General features: G+C 39.5%; 1 protein-coding gene across 4 annotated transcripts in view; it reads right to left on the reverse strand.

The window, feature by feature from the left end:
* The window catches only part of KIF26B (kinesin family member 26B), a 295,042-nt gene that overhangs the window by 103,095 nt on the left and 170,991 nt on the right, over positions 1-20,956 (reverse strand). For all 4 annotated transcript variants that reach the window (XM_035322070.1, XM_035322073.1, XM_035322071.1 and 1 more), the window contains one exon: positions 4,990-5,173. In XM_035322070.1, the coding sequence (XP_035177961.1) occupies positions 4,990-5,173 (184 nt within the window). The remainder of the gene's footprint in view (positions 1-4,989; positions 5,174-20,956) is intronic.

Consider the following 20,956-nt stretch of genomic DNA (forward strand, 5'->3'; position numbering starts at 1 on the left):
AAAGAAGGAAAGAAAGAAGGAAAGAAAGAAGGAAAGAAAGAAGGAAAGAAAGAAGGAAAGAAGGAAGGAAAGAAGGAAGGAAAGAAGGAAGGAAAGAAGGAAGGAAAGAAGGAAAGAAGGAAAGAAGGAAAGAAAGAAGGAAAGAAAGAAGGAAAGAAGGAAAGAAGGAAAGAAGGAAAGAAGGAAAGAAGGAAAGAAGGAAAGAAGGAAAGAAGGAAAGAAGGAAAGAAGGAAAGAAGGAAAGAAGGAAAGAAGGAAAGAAAGAAAGAAAGAAAGAAAGAAAGAAAGAAAGAAAGAAAGAAAGAAAGAAAGAAAGAAAGAAAGAAAGAAAGAAAGAAAGAAAATGTCTGTGCTGCCTTCTACCCTGCCCTACACACTTGGGAAGGGTTCCTCAGAAGCATCTGCAGAGTAACCTATTACTCCCATTTCAAAGATTTTAATAATCTCATCTTCTACAACACCTACCAAAACTTGACAAGGGCTATCTAATATTGGACTCCTGATGGGCTGAGGACACTACTATGAAGATGAGCGATAATACCTCATTCTTTCTTCCTGCTTTCCATCTGTCTCATCTTTCTCCCTTCATTGAGATTGTACGTGCTCTGGGACAGAAAAGGTGTGGGTTTTTTGTTTGGTTGGTTGGTTTGGTTTGTTTTTTTTTGTCTGAATTTATATATTATCCAGCAAAATAGGACTAGGCTCTGCAAGCAAGCAAATCCTGGTGCTGAAGAAAAATAAAAAATAAACACAATATTGTGTAAGTAAAACACAAACACAAAAAAATAAACACAACACTCATCTCATTAGTAAGTTGAAATGACTTGCCAAAGAAAGTTCAATGATGATGTGCTTCTCATTTGCATTGGGATCATATCTATTAACAAACACTGCTATTTTCTTTTCATATTGACCAGTACCAACAAACAACAACTCTCACACACACAAAAAAATAATATGCAAGTAAAGGTAAATTAATCTCTGTCCAAACATAACAAATACTTCTCACTGGCAGAGTTCTGTAAGACTATACACAGAAAAATAATAAATGAAAGAAAGCCCAGAGACCACATCCATTCATCCTAAACCCTGTGCCACCTGAACACAACCTATTTATTAAGGCTGGCAGCAAATTTTTCATTTAAACTGTTTTTCATGGGAAATGTGAGATTCAGCAAAACATCACAGCAAAACATCTTTCACAGAAAGAACATTTCAGGTTTTCGTAAAAAAATCTGGTTTAGTTTCATTTTTTAATTTGACGTAACAAAGGGGGTGGAGAGAAGGAGGGAAGCAGATTGGGGAGCAAATCCATGGAAATCTTAGTCACGGAATAATTTGTTATTCCTGCATGGAAAGCCTTTTTTTTTTTTTTTTTTTCAACTTCTTTGCCCATTGTCAGAAAGAACAAACATACTTAAGGAGTACGTTCCAGAAAATGATAGGTCTTGGGGAAACCGCACGTACACTCATCCAGGATAGCGGCACTCTTTGTCTGTGTTTAAGTCCAGCGAAAGCAATCTGCCACTCTCCTTTGGACAATAGCTCAGAACACAATGACTCAAAGACAGCACAGAGAGAACAAAAAGTGATGCTCAAGCTATGTCAGTTTGCAGAGCTAGTGTTGTTCAGCCCAAAAGCTGCATAAACTGCTATTAAGAAACAACTGAGGGAATAACAGACTACCTTCCCTGGGGATCAGCTCCCTCTGCTAGCAAAGGCAAACCCAAAGCACATGTGTATGTCACAACCCATACAAGCACCACTACTAATGTATTTGCAATATAGTCGCAACCCTTTTACTTTACTTCAGGGAGAGAGAATTGGAAATGAGTCCAACAAAGGATCTGATCCCTTACTACTTCACCTTGACACTGCTGTTTTTCTGTGTGGTCAACGGTGTGTCTAACATTGAAGTAAAATGCTGCTTTCTGCTATTTCATCCTCCTCCTCCAGTAAAGCTGAATGTTAGCATTCAAATAATACTTCTTCCAAATTCCAGGCTAGTACAGCTTGCTTTGCAAAGGCTTTTTGGGAAAAGGTGTGAAGCACACAACCTGGATATAAGCTCTTTAATTCACTTCTCTTTGTTTGTTTAGACTATTCAGCTGTACCCATACCCATACTATCTGAGTTGGCTAATTAACTTTTAAATATCCTGTTGATAGCACAATCCTCCTGGTTTAATTCAAGAAGTTATATGCCTGCACAAGACAGTTGATCCATTCCTAAGAAATTTTGAAACTTGAAATGAATCATTCCCATCAATTTTGCAGTAAGTAGAAGCTTTGAAAATTCTACTAACAGAAGTGAAAAAATGTTTGCTGTTTGGTGCCCAGTCCGTTTTTTAAAACTGCGAAATGAAATTTAACCTCAAAGTCTATGATTTGAAGCTCCTGACTTCCCATCCTGCAGCTTCTTGGATACTTATCTACTCTGGGAAACAGAGAGCTCTTGAGCTGATGCCAAGCCAGTAACACAGAGCTTCTGTGCTGGGGCTACCAACCCTACAGCCAAGAGCCTGCCTGCTGGGAAGCCAGCCCCAGGTTGTCTGTACGATGCCATACCCGGGCATCTTAGAAACCAAATACCTTGGCAAGGGCCTGCATTCCAGTTCTGGTGAGGCAGGATTTCCAGTAACAAACTGCCCTGCCAGAAAATTCCCAGCCCATTCAAGCCCAAAGTGAACCAGAGTTTTGTCACATTAGGATTGTTCGTAACATGGTATTTAAATAGAAAACAGAAAAAACCTAAGTGACTGAAAATAAGGTTTGGCTTCCCTGCACCCAATTCTTCCCCATGGGTCCACAGTTTATGGATTTATAAACTTACAGAAATGTTATGTGAAAGGAAATGCTGAGAAAATTAACATAGCTTTTTGCATGTTCGCATCAGAACATATGCCCACCAAACTGAACATATATATAAAAAAATAAGTAAAAAGCAAAACAAGCCAAGAATTCCAGTATTTCATCTATAGTTTTCCCCGTCTGACAGATAAATTACATTGTTATACTGCCGTTGCCCACTTACTATGCCTCACACCCATCTCTCACCTATTGAAATGTAAATTATGCTATAGAGGTAAACTGATGGGAAATTCTGATGAAACCATATGAGCTTTAGGTCATAATTATAGGGTCATTCCTAGAAGAAATCAAAGAGGTGGAAAATGGAACTGAATTCCAGAAACTGCAGGCTAGACGTATTTTTGCTAATGAGAATGTCATGGAAGAAAGGAACTTTCTCTATTTTGACTATATGAATTAATCCACTTTGGTTTGCTAGCTTGGAGAAGCATGTATTAAAACATTTTATATATATATATATATATATATATATATATATTTGAGCCTCTTAGCTATTTCTCACATACTCCAATAGCTTCTCCATTTGCTGGACTGCAAAATTTCTGTTTTACTTATACGGCCTGGAGCCTGTTCTGGTACATGGTGTTGATGGGGAAGCAAACTGTGTCTCTGTTTGGGCATACTGCAAAACTGGTCCCCAAGAACTGTTCATTAGAAATCCAAGATCAGATGAGAAAGAAAGGTTCAGGTCAAGCTTACAGTGTTTTCACGCAGCTCCATCTGTGCATGCATGTAGACCCTTTACTTGGGAAGGGTAAAAACCAACAGTCAGGGTGTGTCCACATAGTTCAACAAGGGAGATTAATCCCCTGTTTTCACAACCATAACCTTCATGATTCGTCAGCAGAAATTTTATTTGTATTCAGATATAACCTGTTTCAAGCACAGAAATGCAGGAATCCTAAAAAGAGAGCTCCTATTGTAAGTATTTTCCATAGCAGGTTCTTACACCAACTATAACACATTCAAGCTTATTCCCCTTCCCACTGAAGCCAGAGTAGGCATCACTACTACCTTTTATCAAATTATGGCAGATTTGTACATTTCTTCCCATTTACCAAGCCAGAGGAAAGGAAGCGAGCCTTATGTGGAGCGAATCCTACAGGCCCTTTTCAAATGGGCATAAACCAGCCACAAAAGTAATACCACTGTTCTGTGAAAAAAATAGAACTGTGCAATTTCCCAAAGTGAATGTCCAAAACTAGCAACAGAAATACTAAAGCACATTGTATGTTCAGTACTGCTAGATTATACATTACAGTTTCTCTTCTAAATAAAAAGATTTGCAACAAACTCATTGTCTCTGTTTCGTATCCAATGAATATGGAAAAGCCGCACACACAGATGCTTGCATAAGAAACTACCTTGATTAAAGCAAACTGCTGTCCTCAGCAACCATGTGTGTGTATTCCCAGATGTAATGTGCCAGGATCTCCATTTCTAACAGGGAAAAAGGGCTACTCAGACAAATAATACAGCAACAACAAACTATATAATCACCTTCTCCATTGCTTCTACCATTTTCCATCATAATTATGCACTTACACATCATTTTAAGAGGGTGTGATTGTGGAGAATGGAATGAAATAACATGACTGAAGGAAAAGGGAGTAATTCATCATTATCAGTATATGTTTTGTTCAGGTATGCAGATCAGGTATGTCCAGCCCTGTCCTGACTATACTGGAAGAAAGCCAGGATACATGAGTCAAAAGCAAATTACAGTACATCCAGCCAAGATACCAGCCTGGACAACAAACGGATCAGGAACCCAGAATATGCCAAAGAAAGCACCTGCTACACAGTTTAAACACAGCCACAGAGGTAAACCTGCTCCAGAAACCCTGGCAGAAAATGGACACTGTCACCCCTGCATAGCACCATGGACCCAGTGCGGGTACATTTTGTCTAAGAGCTCGAAATGTATTACTGCTGCATAGTGAGAGCTGCCTGTGCTCAAGTCAACTTCAACCTTATTACAAATTCATATGCACTAAATAGTCTAAGTTATCAGGCCTTTGTGCATGTGCATACTTTTCCAATTCCTTTGATGCTTTGCACAAGGAAAAAATCTCCTCCCACTGAAAATAAGTGTATTAGTGATACTTGTAAGGCCTACCTTGCCCACACCGGGGGTGTCTTTCACTTTGCTGACTGCCCTTAACAAACATGGTGGTGCAGGAGGTGGGGACGCCTGAAGGATACTGCTGAAGCTGGTAGGGAAGAGCGGAGATTCAGGAGCAGACGATGCAGAAGGCCTGTGCTTCTTCTTTTTGGACGACAGGTTCAATTTCTGAGCAGCTCTGTGGGAAAAAATGACAAGAGTAAGCTAAAACTATCCCAAACTCATCAACACAAGCAATCAAAAATAAATAAAGGTAATTATCAGTTAGCATTTATATAGGATCTCAATTTTGACCTCACCGATCGTAACAGCTCTACAATTCTGGTACTTTACTCATTAAGTTGGGTCAGAATCTGGTCTCCATCACTGTCTCACCCATTGAAACAATTCAACTTGCAAAAAAGCTCCAGAACCTCCAACTAAATCAATGAGCTATATGCCAATTTCTGTTATAAAAATAAGTTCAGTCACCAAATGGTTGACACAGAATTACCTGTCACTCATAAGCCTCTGATTAGAGAATGAATACTTGTGCAATGTTTGGATGTAAGCAGCCACTGTTACGTCAATTAGTATTAAACGCTCGGGTGAATTTGCTGAGGTATAAGAAGCCTTGCAATAGCTGTTTTAAATTTCTATCAACATAAGAGAGCCTAAAAGTTTAAGAAGTGATGACCAACGAAAATATTGCTGCTTGCAATGAGATAACAATACCATCTACAGCTGCATTAACCACTAAGCAGGGAAAACAAAAAAGATGTTTTTTAAGCTGCAGTATTCTTAGCTAAGAATTCTTAAGTTTGTATAGACTTTCATTAAAAAGCTAAGCTTTTCTGGAACAGAAACATTCCAGTACTTTGCTTTGCAAAATGTTTTGAGAGGCAATTCAACACTCAGTCTTTGTTGCAGCTGTTCTGTTCCAACACACATGCATTCTGCACTGCCCAGTGATAAAGCTGATATTAATTATGTTGTCCCAGGGTTTCTCTTTTGTAAAATGGACACTTCAAACAGTGCAGGTCAACTGAAGAACCATCTCAAAGGATGAAGCTCAACAATTCATGAAGCTACTTTCCTGTTCTTTGCTTTAGCAAAGAACTGTGGCTTGAGGTAGGTATAAAAGCAGTCTATGTTGACAGTAGCTCTCCTTACCTTTCTGAAGTGTGACAGTCAAGACCAGTCAACCCTTGTAGCCTTTAAGAAACTTTAGCTCTACTACACTATTATTAGTATATGCTACCCAAATCTAAAGTTCCAAAAGTGACTAAATTATTTTATCCCAAAGAGGTAGGGAAAAAAGACTGAGTGCATATATGTATATATATATACACACTCATTTCAGTATGCAGGTACCTTGTGTCTGTATCAGATGTCTCAAACACACGAACAAATTACTGCTGGGCATGAAGTTGCCATATGTCAGCTGATCACGTGTGCACTGTGTGCCACCCCAGTGTATTCTTTTAGCCTATGGCAAATGCAAAGCAGTTCTCGATAAATTAGTTTTTAATAAAAGAGAAGCACTAGGAGATTTTAATTGACCTGATGCAATTACAACTCAGAAGTTTCTGCACCACCTTTTTGCCCTTGACCTGCCCCTTCCTTCTGGCTTAGAGACTGCAGTGCGTATTCTGGCCCTCTCTTTTAAGATTGTCTGCTTTCTTTTTCTCATAAAACGTAATCAAAATGTGTTGGTCAAAACCAAAGCAAAAAGCACCACCTTTTCCTCTTCCTCTCAACATTTCAATGACTGGGTAGAGTTCAGTGATTTTAGCTTCCATGTTGTCCATAACTAATGCTTTTATAAAGTTGTCCCTGCTGAATCAAGATTTCCCATGTGTCTTAGCTTCATATAACATTATTCTAAGCCAAATCTTTGAGTACGTGCAACAGCTGAACATACAAATGTTGAACACATGCAATGAAAAATCTACTGCGGTCTTAACATGGTCAAGCTCCGTAGTCCAGGCTTAAATAAAGGCAGTGCTTCCCCCCTCTCTGGTCATACATCTGGTCTCACTGATTCACCTTGGGGGAATACATATTGCCTAAAAAGCATTTTCTAAGTTGACTGAGCCATTCTCTCCCTTGTCACTAACAACATTATGCTGTTCTTTTTACAAAGCTGATAGTGTGATACAAACCACTTCTTGAACAGACCAAGCTGGTGGCTGGCATTTTTCTTAAAGAAAAAGCACTGTTGGAGGCAACTGGCCTTTTCAAAGCCTTGGAACTATATTCTAGTTTGACAGTTATAACCTTTGAGATTACATTCAAATGGAAGAACCTGCATTATTACTTCGTATTTTTGGCCTGCAACTGGTAAAATGTATGAAAAAGCAATGAACTACATCTCACAACTTCATGGGGTTTTCTGTTTTTCCCCAAGGAGAGAAAATCAATGGATGGAGGGCTAGAAAATCATTTACGAGCCCTATCAGACTTTACTGAATTTTGAAAGGGATCAAAAAGGCAGTAAGCCTCAGGTAATTCCCAGAGCATTTAACTGGGAAAGGAAGGATATTTCAACCAGATGTAGACTGCAAAATGGCACAAACCTGTACAGTGTGGCTTTCTCTTGAGCACATTTGCATGAGTAAAATCATTCAGCTTGTGTTCATTGCTCTGAACACAGTCAGTTGTGCAAACTGCAGCTGAGTTTGGTCATGTGATCTAGCATAGGCTAGAAATTATCACATTTTACTTTTCCAGGCAAGTCAGAGGCCTAGCCTTCCCACACAGACTCCCTGGACCACCAAGACCTCTCTGGCAAAACACCAGTCTGGACCTTGGGAGACCCGATACTGCTGCAGCTCACTGCCTGCCCAGCCCAGCCCAGCCCAGCCAGCAGCTCTTTGACTCTGCTCTTTGTACAGGAGCCAGCTAATTTGCTTTAATTTAATAGCTAGTATAAGAGGGCTGATTTCCACTTGAGACTATGCATACCACTGCAGTACCGGTAACGATAATGATGGAAGCCTGGTTTTACAATAAGTTGGTGATGCTCCAGGTTACGTTACACATCCCATTTCATCCAAGTGATATCAGCTACAGACGGTGCAGGGGGCACAATGGGCTCCAGCACAACGCAGACCACTTCACCACTCCGTGGGGTACAGCTCTGGCAGGGATTGTGCCCACAGAAGCACACAAGAAACTGGATCCAAATTAAACTTCTTAAGTGGGTAACTTAACCTGTATTAGGCCACTGTGAGGCCACACTCATTCACTACAGAGGTGTCTTTAATGTGATTTAACTGAATTATCTTCCAAAGGAAGACCGATTTAAAGCTGTTTAGCTAATACACTTTGGATTCACACCTTCAGTTAATTTGGATTATTTTTCCTGAAAGTCCCTATGTAAACAAGCAGCTGGAGACTTTTTGAAAGCTTAAGAGATTTGTGGCAGAGAAAATAATCACAAGATCAAGATTTGAGATTGCAGGAGGGGTGTTAGAAAGCTGATTAAAGTTGATTCCAAATAAAACTAATGAATTGCAGGAATGGATAAGTACCTCAGAAGTCCAGCTTGTCCATAGAAAAGGCTGAGTTTACCACTTGAAACAACATTCTTTGCTTTTTGTCTAGTGAAATACACGTTTAATAGAGGATATCTTTGGGCAGTCAGAAGGCTTTGTACCTCCTGCCTGTGCAGAAATTGGGACATTTTTTCCCCTTAAAACTCCATGGGCAGGTTGGGATTATCAGACACATTCACTGCAGAGGAAACTCCCGTATGGTGGAAGCCAATTCCTGATTGATACGAATTTTCTGAAAGCTGAAGGCCATCTGTGGGATTTATTGAAGAAATGGAAGTAAGCTAACTGAGAGGTAATTCTGAGAAGTTGGTGGCAAAGTGTACTCTTTGGAAACTTTTCTAGAGAGATGAATGAACAGTAATAGATTAAATAATCCATTTTTAATACAGAAGAAAGATGCTGCTATGGGTAACCGACATCTCTGCTAAGCTATTTATATTACTTGTAAGCAATACATGAATGAACAATGAAGTTGATAAAACACTTCAGACAAAATAAAAGCCATTATGGAAAACTGTAAATAGCTTGTTTAGAGAGGTAACTGGGTAATACTTGCAGCACAACATTCACAAAGAAATGGTGGAAGGAACAGTTAGAACATTCATGAGATCTAAATTAACTTTGCTTAAAAAAAAAGCAGTTTTAGAAACTGAGGACGACATCCATACATCCACTTCTTGCTATGTAATAGTCAGGGGAGAAAAGAAAAACAAACACTTTGTTTTTCACTTTGTTTGAAAATAAAGCCTCCCTGCAATACAAAATGCTCACGTCTTCAGCTTGAACCGAGTCATGCAGAACTTCATTTGGCATAAATACGTATAAGAGTTTGAACTTCAGGGGGGATTGGCTGTTGCAGCTCATGGCATATTTGCTTCGTCTCTTCTAAGTAAGAAAACAGGCACTGCTAATAAAATTCAAGGGGAACCTATTTAGGTTCATAAAAGATTTTTTTTTCAACTGCATATCATCCAAGCCAAGAGGTCTGCATGGCCAACCGCTTTGTGAAATTCAGGCGAGTAGACACCTATGCGGATAATTAAAATATAATTCACATTTGTGTCAGCAAAGATCATCATCGATGAGTAGCACTGACTCTCATGCTTCAGTACCTGACACACCCCTTCAGCACTGATGTGAAATTTCCTTTGGGGCATCTCTCTGTGTAATTATTCATTAGTGGAGTTTTATATTACACTTTATTGTATCTAGTACTTATCACCCTTGGAAACAGAATTCCAGATCATAGGGTCCAGTGAGCTGGTATATCAGTTTCTGTGACAAAATAAAAATTGAAAATAAGCTCACTTTCATGTTGTATTTTCCACACAGTAAATGCCTCTCAGGCTGGGGAGGATAAACAGTCAGGTATTAGCTAATTCTAATTTGCAATTTTCATTAAAACTAAAAATCTATTTATCTTCTTTAATTGGAAGCACACATTTCATTTTGTAAAAAAAATAAAATAAAATAAAATTTCAGGGAGCAATGTATGAACTTCTTATGTGCAAAGGATGTCTTACCTAAAGATGGGCTTGTTTTATAAGCCCAAAGAAAATTAATCGTCCTCTCTAGTAATCAAAACGCGACCTTTACCTATCCAAAACTGCCTTGCCTGCCATATCTTAGTGCTGGGTTGGAAAACAGACAGAAGTTTAGTTTGGAAATCAGTCTTCTGAAAAAAGTCCCTAAGCATATTTGTGCAGATATATCACTAGTGATAACACACATCTACATTTGTTACCAACAGTGTTGGTTACCCAGTGTGAAACACTCATATATGGCAATTCCTGTGGTCTCAGATTGGGTACCTACAAGTGGAAATTAACATTCCTCAGACTCAACCCCAACACGTAAGGCCTGCTGATGGTTTTTGTTTGTTTGTTTTTTTAATCCAGGCCATAATTCTTTCTTTAGAAAAAGTAGAGATCTTTGACTGTCACCTACCAAGCAAAATATAATCTGCATAGTATCCTAGCTAAATGATGCAATGTCAAACAAGAATATACTGGAAGCCTGCCATTATTTTTTATTATTTCCAACTGCAATGTTTGCATGTTTGTTCATGGTATGTTTTCTATTTTGGGCAAACATGCTTATTTAAAATGAGTCATCACATCATATAGGCCCTCACCTATCTTTATGGCAAGAACCATTGGGATACAGCAAAATTACAATCATTTTTAGTTTTTTTCTTATGAAAAGGCCAGTCTTGATTTTTGGCTACACAGTGTCACTCTACAGCTGCTTCTTCTCCAGAATCTTTAGATACTGAATTTTATTAGTTACATTCTGCCTACACAAACTGGACACTGGACACTAAATCAGATGTACGCATTTTCTAAAGATAGGGACCCAACCTACCTAAAAGTGATACTCTTTCTCTCAGTCATCTGTAGAGGTCATAAAGGCTCACTGAGATGACAACACAGCTAAGAAGACCTAGGTACTACCACCAAAAGGGAAGGTCCCATACATGCCAGTGTTCTGTCTGTGTAACTCCTTCCCCTCCCCTGCTCCTTTCCTCAATTTATTTTGCCTTGGCTGCCATTGCTTTAACCTCCTGAACTGGCTCACACTAAAGGGTGCTCTAAATCATGCTTACTTGACGTGGCTAATATGCGCGAATAAATATGGCAAGCACTTTCGCAACCCTAAAATCTGAGAAGTGTGGTACTAAACGTGGTCTCATGCAAAATCTCATCTTTCTAATTGGAGGGCAATAATCTTCCCAGGACACATAGCTTCCTTTGCACCAGGCATTTCTTCACATCTTTTAGAGGAAAGAGTGCAGCTTTACAGGATGTTTTACCAATGAGTGAACAGTGTTCTGGTACAAGGGGCCAGGCTGCCTCTTCACTATCTGCTGCAAATGGAAGATATCACCTGAGAAGCTTGCTCCATGAGCAGAGCAAGAATAATCTCCAAAGGCTTTTTCTCATACCTCTACATGGAACAGTTTTTCTTATCCAGACTGAAAGTAAAAAGACAGGGCTATTCATCTTGCACTCAGCTTCCCAGCCCACACTCCCTGCCCTCCAACAGGACTTGTGAGCTAAGAATGAGAATCAGGGAAACTTCACTCCACTTTAATTCTCTGGGTGGCCAAATGCAGGGCTGTGGCATTGCAGCTTAGTAAGAGATGTAAAGAATGAAATAAGAATCCTCAGAGGAACATTTTCTGCATTTGTACTTCCAGGAAGATCCTTAGTATTTGTGTTTAATTATTTTACAATGCCTTTAAAATCTGGAGATAATTTGCGCTTTCTGCTTATGCTGTAGAAGGTATAATAAACATCTCTCTAATGCCCAGTAAACACTTGCCCCTTATTGTTCTCTTTATTTGTATGCATGCCTTCAATTTCATAGCAACAATAAAGCTAGCCCAGACTGCAATCTTTTACTTCTTGGGTGGTTAATTCTGATGTTTTGGCCACAATGCCTTAGTGACTGCTCTCCCCTGGAACTGTATTATAAATGTCCAGAAATTCATTATTTTTAAATTATTATTTAATTCTAGCACACAGTCAAAATAGAGCTTCGATCTTTATTTAGGACATGCCTTATAAAACCCGAGGCTTGTTGTACACAGGTAATCTCAGTGAAATTAACTGCTCAGACCTACTCTTATATCAAGTTCAAATTCGTGTAAATCAGAGCAGCTCTTAAGTTGCTCCACGATGAAGCAGATCAATATGCTTGAAGATCAATAGCTTAATGGGAAGCTCAAAGTCATACACAAATGCATATTGAAGGACGGGGGACTTATATTCTACACTGCTGTTATTTGGGTGAAACTCAGTTTTAGACAAGGCTATGACAAGGTATGAAACAAACCACTTCTCACGTCGTTGCTGTTTCATCCACAAGATTCCCTTCACCAGATAATACTGTGCCCCAGCAAAGCGCTTTCCACCTAACCTGATAAGCCCAGATTCAGTGACAAGACTTCCTTCTGACTTTAGCAACAAAATCATTAACTATCTCTCATACATAGGCGTAATGCTGGCCAAAAAAAAAAAGTAATAAATGAAATGAAATCTGTAATTTTTACAGATGATACCCTTGTCCTTGAATAGTACCCATCAAGAAAACTATATGTTGACTCGATAGTGTGATGCATTTAGCTAGACAAAACCATTTCTGCTTTCTTCCCTTTCGTTTAATTTATTTTTCTCCTCTTCTTTCTCTTCTTTTTTTAGTATTATTCCTAAATGTCAGGCATTACTGATCCACGTCACCACACAAACTATAAAAATGACCAGAGTCACCTTTCCTGCTGTGTTATTAACTTCAGACACACAAGCAACCTGAATTTTTAGAGCAAGGAGGGATTTTGGTGACCAGCAGAAGGACCACACTCTAAGAAAACCTTCAGCACTGAAATACAGAAGACAAATCACAAGTTCCTTAATTATTTATTTTCTTAAGACTGGGTAGAGGTTGCTTTTATAATTAATCTAACTTATTTTTGTCTCTGAAAAATGTTTTTATAAGAAATGGTGGTCACAGAGATGACAGTACTCACAGCATTATCCTGTTCTTGGAAAGCTCTGAGGGTGAGTTGGATACGTGTCACTGCATGCTTAATGCATGAAGCAAGCTGAACCATTACACTTAGATAAAATAAAATCAGATGTTTAGCACTAGTTTAATACAGGAAGAAAAACAGCTACATGTACTATAACTCAAATGAATTCAAATGTAAGCACTTACCAACTACTGCTATGGTTACTTGGCAATGCATCTCCAAGTCACAAAGGAAAACTGCACAGGCACGAGCCTGACGGCCACAGACCAGAGCAGCCTTAATTTTGATCATGCATTGCTGAGGGCGAGGGCATTGGTACCTTTCAAGGAAAGGCCCAAAACAAGCTCCATCCAGCTCAGGCCTTGGGTGTTAAGTATTGCCGGTACACACTTAAGATTTAGATTGTAAGACGCCAGCGTTGCCACCAAGTAATAGGAAAGGAGACGTGCACTGTTTTATATTTGCACTGTTATTGTGTAAAACAAGAAACACACACAGATCTGTCAGTCTTCAAGTGTTAGCTGGAAAATATTAGGAGCACAGATGTACAGTTACACTGCCTTCTCCTGGAAGTACCACCAGGGATGGCTGGCAAGCAGATTTTCCCAGTGCCTGAATTCACCTAGCCAACCTCCAGCCACGGGACAGGACTGATGGTCAGGATGCTCATAGCTGACTCTCCTCACGATCAAGTAGTCACAGTGACGACAACTCAAAAACGCGACTAACAGAAGCTTTGCAACAAGAGGCCATTTAATAACGGTCCTTAAAATCGCATAAGGCAATTCTTTTAATTGTAAGTTTTATGAGGCTTATAAGATTGAGGTTATTTTATTACCTTCAGTGCTCAAGCCTGACCACACACTGTGCGGAAAACTATTTTACTTCATCTCTGGCCCATCCTGCAAAAGCCTCTCATAACAACCAGGAGGAAAAGCAGCCAGCACACAGATTCACAGCCCATTGTGTCATTGTTTAACTTTCTGGTTGGCAGAACAATTAAAGAGATGCATAAAAAGGCCAAAAGGTGGGTAAGCTTTATAGTTTTCTTTGCCTCATCACTATTTCAGAGGCCGATACATTTAAACTAACATCAGCATACAAATGGGAAAATATTCTGACAACGCAGATGCACTGAAATTCAATGCACTTAAACCCAGCTCTGACAGGCAATCTCCTCTCATAGTCAAAAATACCTCCTGTGGGAGTACCTGAAAGCCTTGCCTGATACCTAGGTCACCACCATGAGACAGGGATAATTCTCTGAGACAGTTTTGTGTTGTTTTGTTTTGCTTTCCCCTGTGGTGGCCTAAAACAGGCACCGCTATAAAAGATCATTTAAACACATGTCCATATTTCAATTACAGTGATATTATTTCCACCTCTAATATGTAGCCAAGGCTTGCATTTGTCCTCAGCATACTCTCGGTCCTTCCAAATTCACTTTTCTTCTATTGAGCACAGCAGAAACATGCTGGAAAGACATACGCAGCACGGGAATAATAAGGCACAAGGATTCAAGGCAATAAGCACTTAAAGCACAACACGGCTTTTAAAATGCATGATTTATTCCTAACATTATGTTTAAAAGAAGCTCTGGTTTATTAAATAAGCCAACTACACCTTCCTGAAATAAATTAGCTCTTCAACTACTGGAGCCTATCACCATCACTATCCATAAAATGTCAAGGTCCCAGACTGAGGTCATCCTCTTAATAGCCTACACGCTTGCTAAAGTCTGCCCAGCTCCAACAGCTCATAAAAAGAACAGACAAAGAAAGGAATATTATGATCCCACCTTTACAGAGATATGCCAAAGCACAAATAAATTCATGGGCTGTGGCAAGTAGTAATTTAATTTAGGACTCTTCAGCAGAATCATGCAAATGGTTACTTTATGGGTGCCTAAGAGCATCCCCCCCGTCCCTACAAGAGCACAAAAATGACAGATCCAGGCTCTTCAAAGTGGTGTAGGACAGGAGGACAGCGGGTAACGGGCATATGGTGAAACATGAGAGGTTCAGATGACTTTTAAGGAAAAGCTTTTACACCCTGTGGACAGACAAGCAAGATTGACAAGTCTCTGTCCTGTAGGGGGTTCAGGACCCAAAAGTCCTGGGCAACCTGTCTGACCTCAGAGCTGAGCCTGCTTTGAACAGGGGGCTTGACAAGAAACATCCTGAGGTCCCTTCCAGCCTCCATGATCCAAGTATATATTACTGTAATTCTGAGAGCAGAATAATAAAAATATGACTTTTTTTTTTCTCTTTCAAAATATCTTCTCTCTGAAAATTTTCAACAAAATTACTTAACATCAATCTCAGCAAATTATTCAATCCAAAATGAAAGGTTTCAGTTTTAGAATTTAATTTAAATATAATTGAAGCAAATGTCAAACTTCAATTCGAAATGGGAAAAAAATAACTACTACTACTTTTTGCAAGTGTGTAACCAAAACACGTTATAAGAAGTCTTGATGTCTTGATTCTAGATTAATTTCTGGGAGGAAATTAAATCAACAGAAGCTGATGGAGCAATTTAATATGACTGAAATCTACATTTTTTGCTGGGTAAAAAGTTAGACAAAAATTTCACCCAAACCACCTTCGGTGCTTTGTTATAAGACCTTCTCTCTCTAACATTTGAAGATTTAGGAAGCAATTCTGCAAGGCACCGAATGTCCTCATCCTGCAAGTCATACATGCCCAGCCTTTTGCAAGAATGTTCAGCATTCTGCTAGTTCAGACCCCACCTCCTTTGGGAGGTGACCTTAATATTTAACCTACTTAAATCATGCTGCAGAATGAATTACTGAGAAAAATTATGAAACTGGAAAACACTATTACTGTTGATATTTATTGTTACTACTTACAAAAAAACCTTTTGTACTTATTTTTCTGTTTCCAGTCAAGTGAAATGAAAAACAACATGGAATTAAATGCATCACATGAAGAAGTAAACCATGCCCAGGAGGAAATGTGCTGTAGAGAGGTGTGGCATAGGCACCAACAAGCAGAATTTGTAAGAGATATAAAGACTTTAATCTACAGTTTTTTTCTTATTACCTACAAATTTCAGTGAAAGCCCATTTATTTTTGGTTCTGAGGGCACTTTTCACACAGTTGGGAAAACTGCTAAGCCAAACAATTATTTGACATGTATTTTTACTTCTTAACAAAAATATTAAAAAACATCAACAACAATAACAACAAACATCTCTAAAAATGAACAAAAAAAGTTATTTACAATGGTCCAAACTGTTAGCCCAGAAGAGTTCTTCTAAATGCATCCTGTCATATATAAAGAAGAGAAATACACTTGTCGTTTGATTTAACTCGGAAATTAACCTCAACTGATTAGTTAATACCTATATACACCCCTCTGTTCCATCTGAATACTGTGTCACTAGCTCATGTTAAGCATTTATAAAATACAGCTGAAACTGACTGGAGCGGCAGGAATCAGACAAATTAGCAAGGATCTTCTCTGGTCTTCTGGTTTGTTAAAGGTACCTGAGTTCCATAGGACCACGGCAGGTATGACAATGCTGCAATATTAGCCAGAAGACTCTTTTCCCTCTTCAGATGAATAGAAAACTAAGCTATTTATTTATTTTTATTGATACAGACCTTGCTGTTGAGATTTAATTTTGTCATCTGCAAGCTGGAACACTGCCATTTGCTCTAATGAGAGCTAGGTGTGAATGTTTCATGCAGTGCAGCCAGAATGAAAGCTCATTTCTTAACCAGGAATCCCATCACAGAGTAGATGCCGTTGCAACTTTTCTTGAGAAACCGACCACCAAAGAGGTTATGATTCAAGTATCTTAAACAGTTTTATACAGAGACTACCAAAAAAAATAAATAAATTCAATTTTGCACAATTTATGCTAATGTTGACATTTAAAACTGAAGCATTCTCTTTCTTCCTATTTACAAGAGGCAAATGGATATAATCACCTTCCAGAATGGCCAGTCTCCTAAGCTGGTTGTGTCATCTTATGGATAGGGCTTTCTCTGCTTTCATTATGATTCCTCTCAGGAATTCTTGTTCATCATTTTTAGGACATTTTTTTCATGATAGGGGCTTTATGGGCCTAGGGTATATATATACTGCCTGCAGTACCTACTATCAGTTTGGCCCTGGGAAAGGAGCCCAAAACCCATAAGCAGTATTAGAGTTGTCTGATATCCTGATATATGGCATTTCCCATTTCATATGGGCAAATTAAACATCTGCAAAGTAAATTTTCCCATCTTTTTGAACAAATTGATTGTGTATATTGATGCCTTACAGTCTGTGTTGTTGGTTATCCAGAAGACCAAATCCTACCTTCAGAAAAAATTGAATATAATTTGCTTTCCAGACCAGAGGATAATAGAGGAATGATTTCTTTCCTTTGCTTTACTACAGTTATCTACAGCAAGGCACAAGCAGTCAAAATGTTCCTTCACCCTGTGTTTGCCCTTGTTTTCCATTCCGAAAATCTGATCACTGCTGATACACCCAGTTTGTTGGTCATTTTAAATAACTGTAAACCCCTTTACACAATGGCTAGCCAGGAGATAAAATTCAGAATTTAGTTTCCAGTGTCATGAGACTCTGCTTTCAATTGAAATGCTTTTATCTGATTTAAACAAGAGAGGACTGCAACCTTATTGAATGGGTAGTGTAGTTAAAATGAAGGAACCCGATGGTGATCTGGCACATCTGGGGCCGCCTCCTTGTATTAAACTCTCCATCTCCTCCAGAGTAAAACATTCTCCTGTTGAAGCTTCAGATCAAAATGAAAACTTCATTACATCTGTAAGGTATCGATCCATTTGGGACTTACTTAAGCTGCCTGGCTTTATCAGTTTAGGCCTCCTGGGCTCAAAACAAAACTTCAGAACTCAGAGGAGCTTCAGGCTGGCTCCCCCTTCATCCTCCCACTCTGATTCTTCTGTGTCCTCACACCCAGCAAACTGAGATTGCAATCAGCCTCTTCTAAAAGGCTGTTTGCAAATACCAGCATATCATAGCACAGTCCTTTCTCAAGACCAAGAAAAAAAAACACTCTGCGCCCTCTCACCAAGCTGCAGACAATAAAAACTAAATTTAAGTTTCTGGCACAGTTTATTCTCATACAGAAAGGGGAATAGGAGAATATAATGTAAAGTACCACCTAATGATAAAATTGCAATTATGTAGGATTGGCAAGAAGAAATAAGCCCCACAACTAAAATGTCTTTAATTTCTATGCCTGAATACACACAGAGATGCAATACCACCAGCTAACTTTCTCCTGAACATGCCACCATCCACACCAGTCCTGCAGGCAGAAACCAAAGAACAGAAGTGCTGCAGAGCAAAGGACAGAGGATGGGTTCTGCTACTTGGGCAAACCTCACCACACTGCTTCAAACCAGAGCTGGGACAGCACAATACTGTGCCAGACAAAGCTACCAGCCCACAGATCTCTTTTTTCCAGTCATCAGTGTCACTGGCTTCATTTTTCTGACATTTTATTAGATGCTCTTGTAGTGATTTTACATACAGTTTGTTACCCATTTTTTGCTTTGTCTGGTTACATTTCCATCAATTCATTTAATCAAATAATATTCGAAACACAGCAGGGGGATGAAATGCACACAGCTCACCACAAACACACACTGCTAGCCATTCAGGAGTGATGTTACATTCTCTGCTCTATTATCAGCTCCTGCCCACTCACTGCACTCAGTCAGACTTCCATTTGCCATTCTTTTCCCCAGGCTAGAGCACACTGATATTCCCCTTTGAATTTATTTTCTGTTCTAGGTACCTACCTCTGAAAATGAAGATACAGAAAGAAGAAGCATGGACTATGTGATACACAATTAGACAGCATCTTTACACCAGGAGGAACAGCATATCCACGGGGCCTTTTTGCACAGTTATATTTCACATCTCTAACACTGCATAGAGACACGCTGATCACGTTAAATGCAAATCAATAAAGTTAGGGGCAGTTTCAATGAATCTTGGGAGAGAGGACTGTGCTCTGAAGCTCACTGAGGCCAATCTTAGATTCACTTGTTTCTAAATGTATGATAAATTTGCCGTGCAAGATCAGTTTTATAAGGACCAAAGTACCTCCTGTGAAGTGCACTATGGTGTGTGCTCAGCTCCCGCTAAGACTAATGGGACCTTAAGGGTCTGGACGAATTTTAAGAACAGGCATTTTCTGAGTTATTAAGGGGATTCCTGCCTGTGGACCAGATCCCACACATTGATGTGCACCCTATATTGCTGCTGAAGGAAGCAGAAAATACTCAGTATCTTGAAGGAGCAGACTACAGAAAGCCCCAAGGCTAGAAGACAACCAGGCTGCGAAGGGAGCTGGTCAGTATGCCAACCAGTGCTGTTACAAGGCTCTCAGAAAAGTTGTCTGCTTTGGCAGCCAGCCAGCGAGCACCAGGAGGGCAAGACATCATTACATTATCGTTATTTACCAAGCTAGCCACGGTTTTTTATCAAGCATGACTGAATTACAATAGTCCTTTAGCACCTGGCTGGATTAAAATGGCTCGCAAGCACACAGAGACTGGTTGCCTCTGCTGCAGACAAACTCAATATCAGGAGAACTGCAAGCAAAACACATTCAGGAATTACAGGAGTATCAACATAGGGCATCTATGATGACTATGCCATTCCCCTCTCTCTATCTGCTGTCATAAGAAAAGTCAAATGAAAACAACGTCTATTTTCATGTTTTTCACCAAGCTTAAGCAATGCTAAATGTTAAAAAACATTTCAGCAGAAGCAGAAGGCCAGTCATACTGGCTTATATGAGGACTATGCTGTGCTATTCTGAAGCTGCTTGGGGGGAACAAGCACCAATAAAAGAGTCTCTCAGTCTCTATTTTAAGGAGTCATCTTATGTAACAGGAAGCACACACAGTTATTCTGGATGCTTGAACACCGTCTGTCACATTGCCACAAGCTAAGCAAGTATAAATAAGTCTGTGCGACCACTTGAAGACTATTAGTTTTAATTAGTATGTAATAATATTGGTTACATAAATCCTGTAGGCTGAATTAGAGAAAAAGTTCCAAGGAGATTAAGCCTCCATAACGTCTAAATCATTCCAAAGCTGAGGGGACTAAGAGGTGTTTCCTCCAAATGACAAGCCCGGAGGCAAGGACAGCAGTCGGTGTGTGGTGTTCACAAGCACTACCCCTCACGCTGGTCTGAATCCCTTGGGGCAGGAAGAACCATCTTCAAGTGGCAAGGGGTGTGTGGCTGCTCCTTGCCAATGGAGGACTTTTCTGTCCAAAAGATAACAAGTAAAGCGTCAGCTTGGCCTGACAGTGCTACAGTGCTGCCCAAGGCTGTCAGTGGAGAGAGCTAACACTCCCTCTACTATTTCTTTCTACTAGCACAGACACAGGGTAGGACATGGTCCTCAGGTTCTTAGGCTTCTAGGTTAGGGGTTCTCTTATGGCACTTACTATAATGATGTATTTTTCCTGCTCAGTCAGAAGCTTGAAACCCGAAACTCACGAGCAGAAGGCATTTTCTGGCATTGGCCAGTGATGCTGGAAGGTCTGCACCTTTTGGTCAGATAGCCAGGCAAAACAGAATTTGGCAAATAGCTTTGGTCACAAAAACGTGAAGAAGGAAGAGATGTACCGCAATTTTGAAAAGACCAGTAAAACATGTCAATGTCTTAAAACCACATACGCCTAAGTTTTTAAACTTTAGCATGCGTGAAAAGAGAAATAAAATCATCTGTATCAGATTGAAAAGAATGTTGCATTTAACTCAAAACATAATCTTGTTGTTTTTATTTCTGCCACCAAACCAAAAATCAATTGTTCATACAGCTTTAGTTACTAACCTGACAAGAATTAGAGGAGGAATTCTGCT

This window comes from Oxyura jamaicensis, chromosome 3 (genome assembly GCF_011077185.1).
Source record: "Oxyura jamaicensis isolate SHBP4307 breed ruddy duck chromosome 3, BPBGC_Ojam_1.0, whole genome shotgun sequence".
Taxonomy (NCBI): Eukaryota; Metazoa; Chordata; class Aves; order Anseriformes; family Anatidae; genus Oxyura; species Oxyura jamaicensis.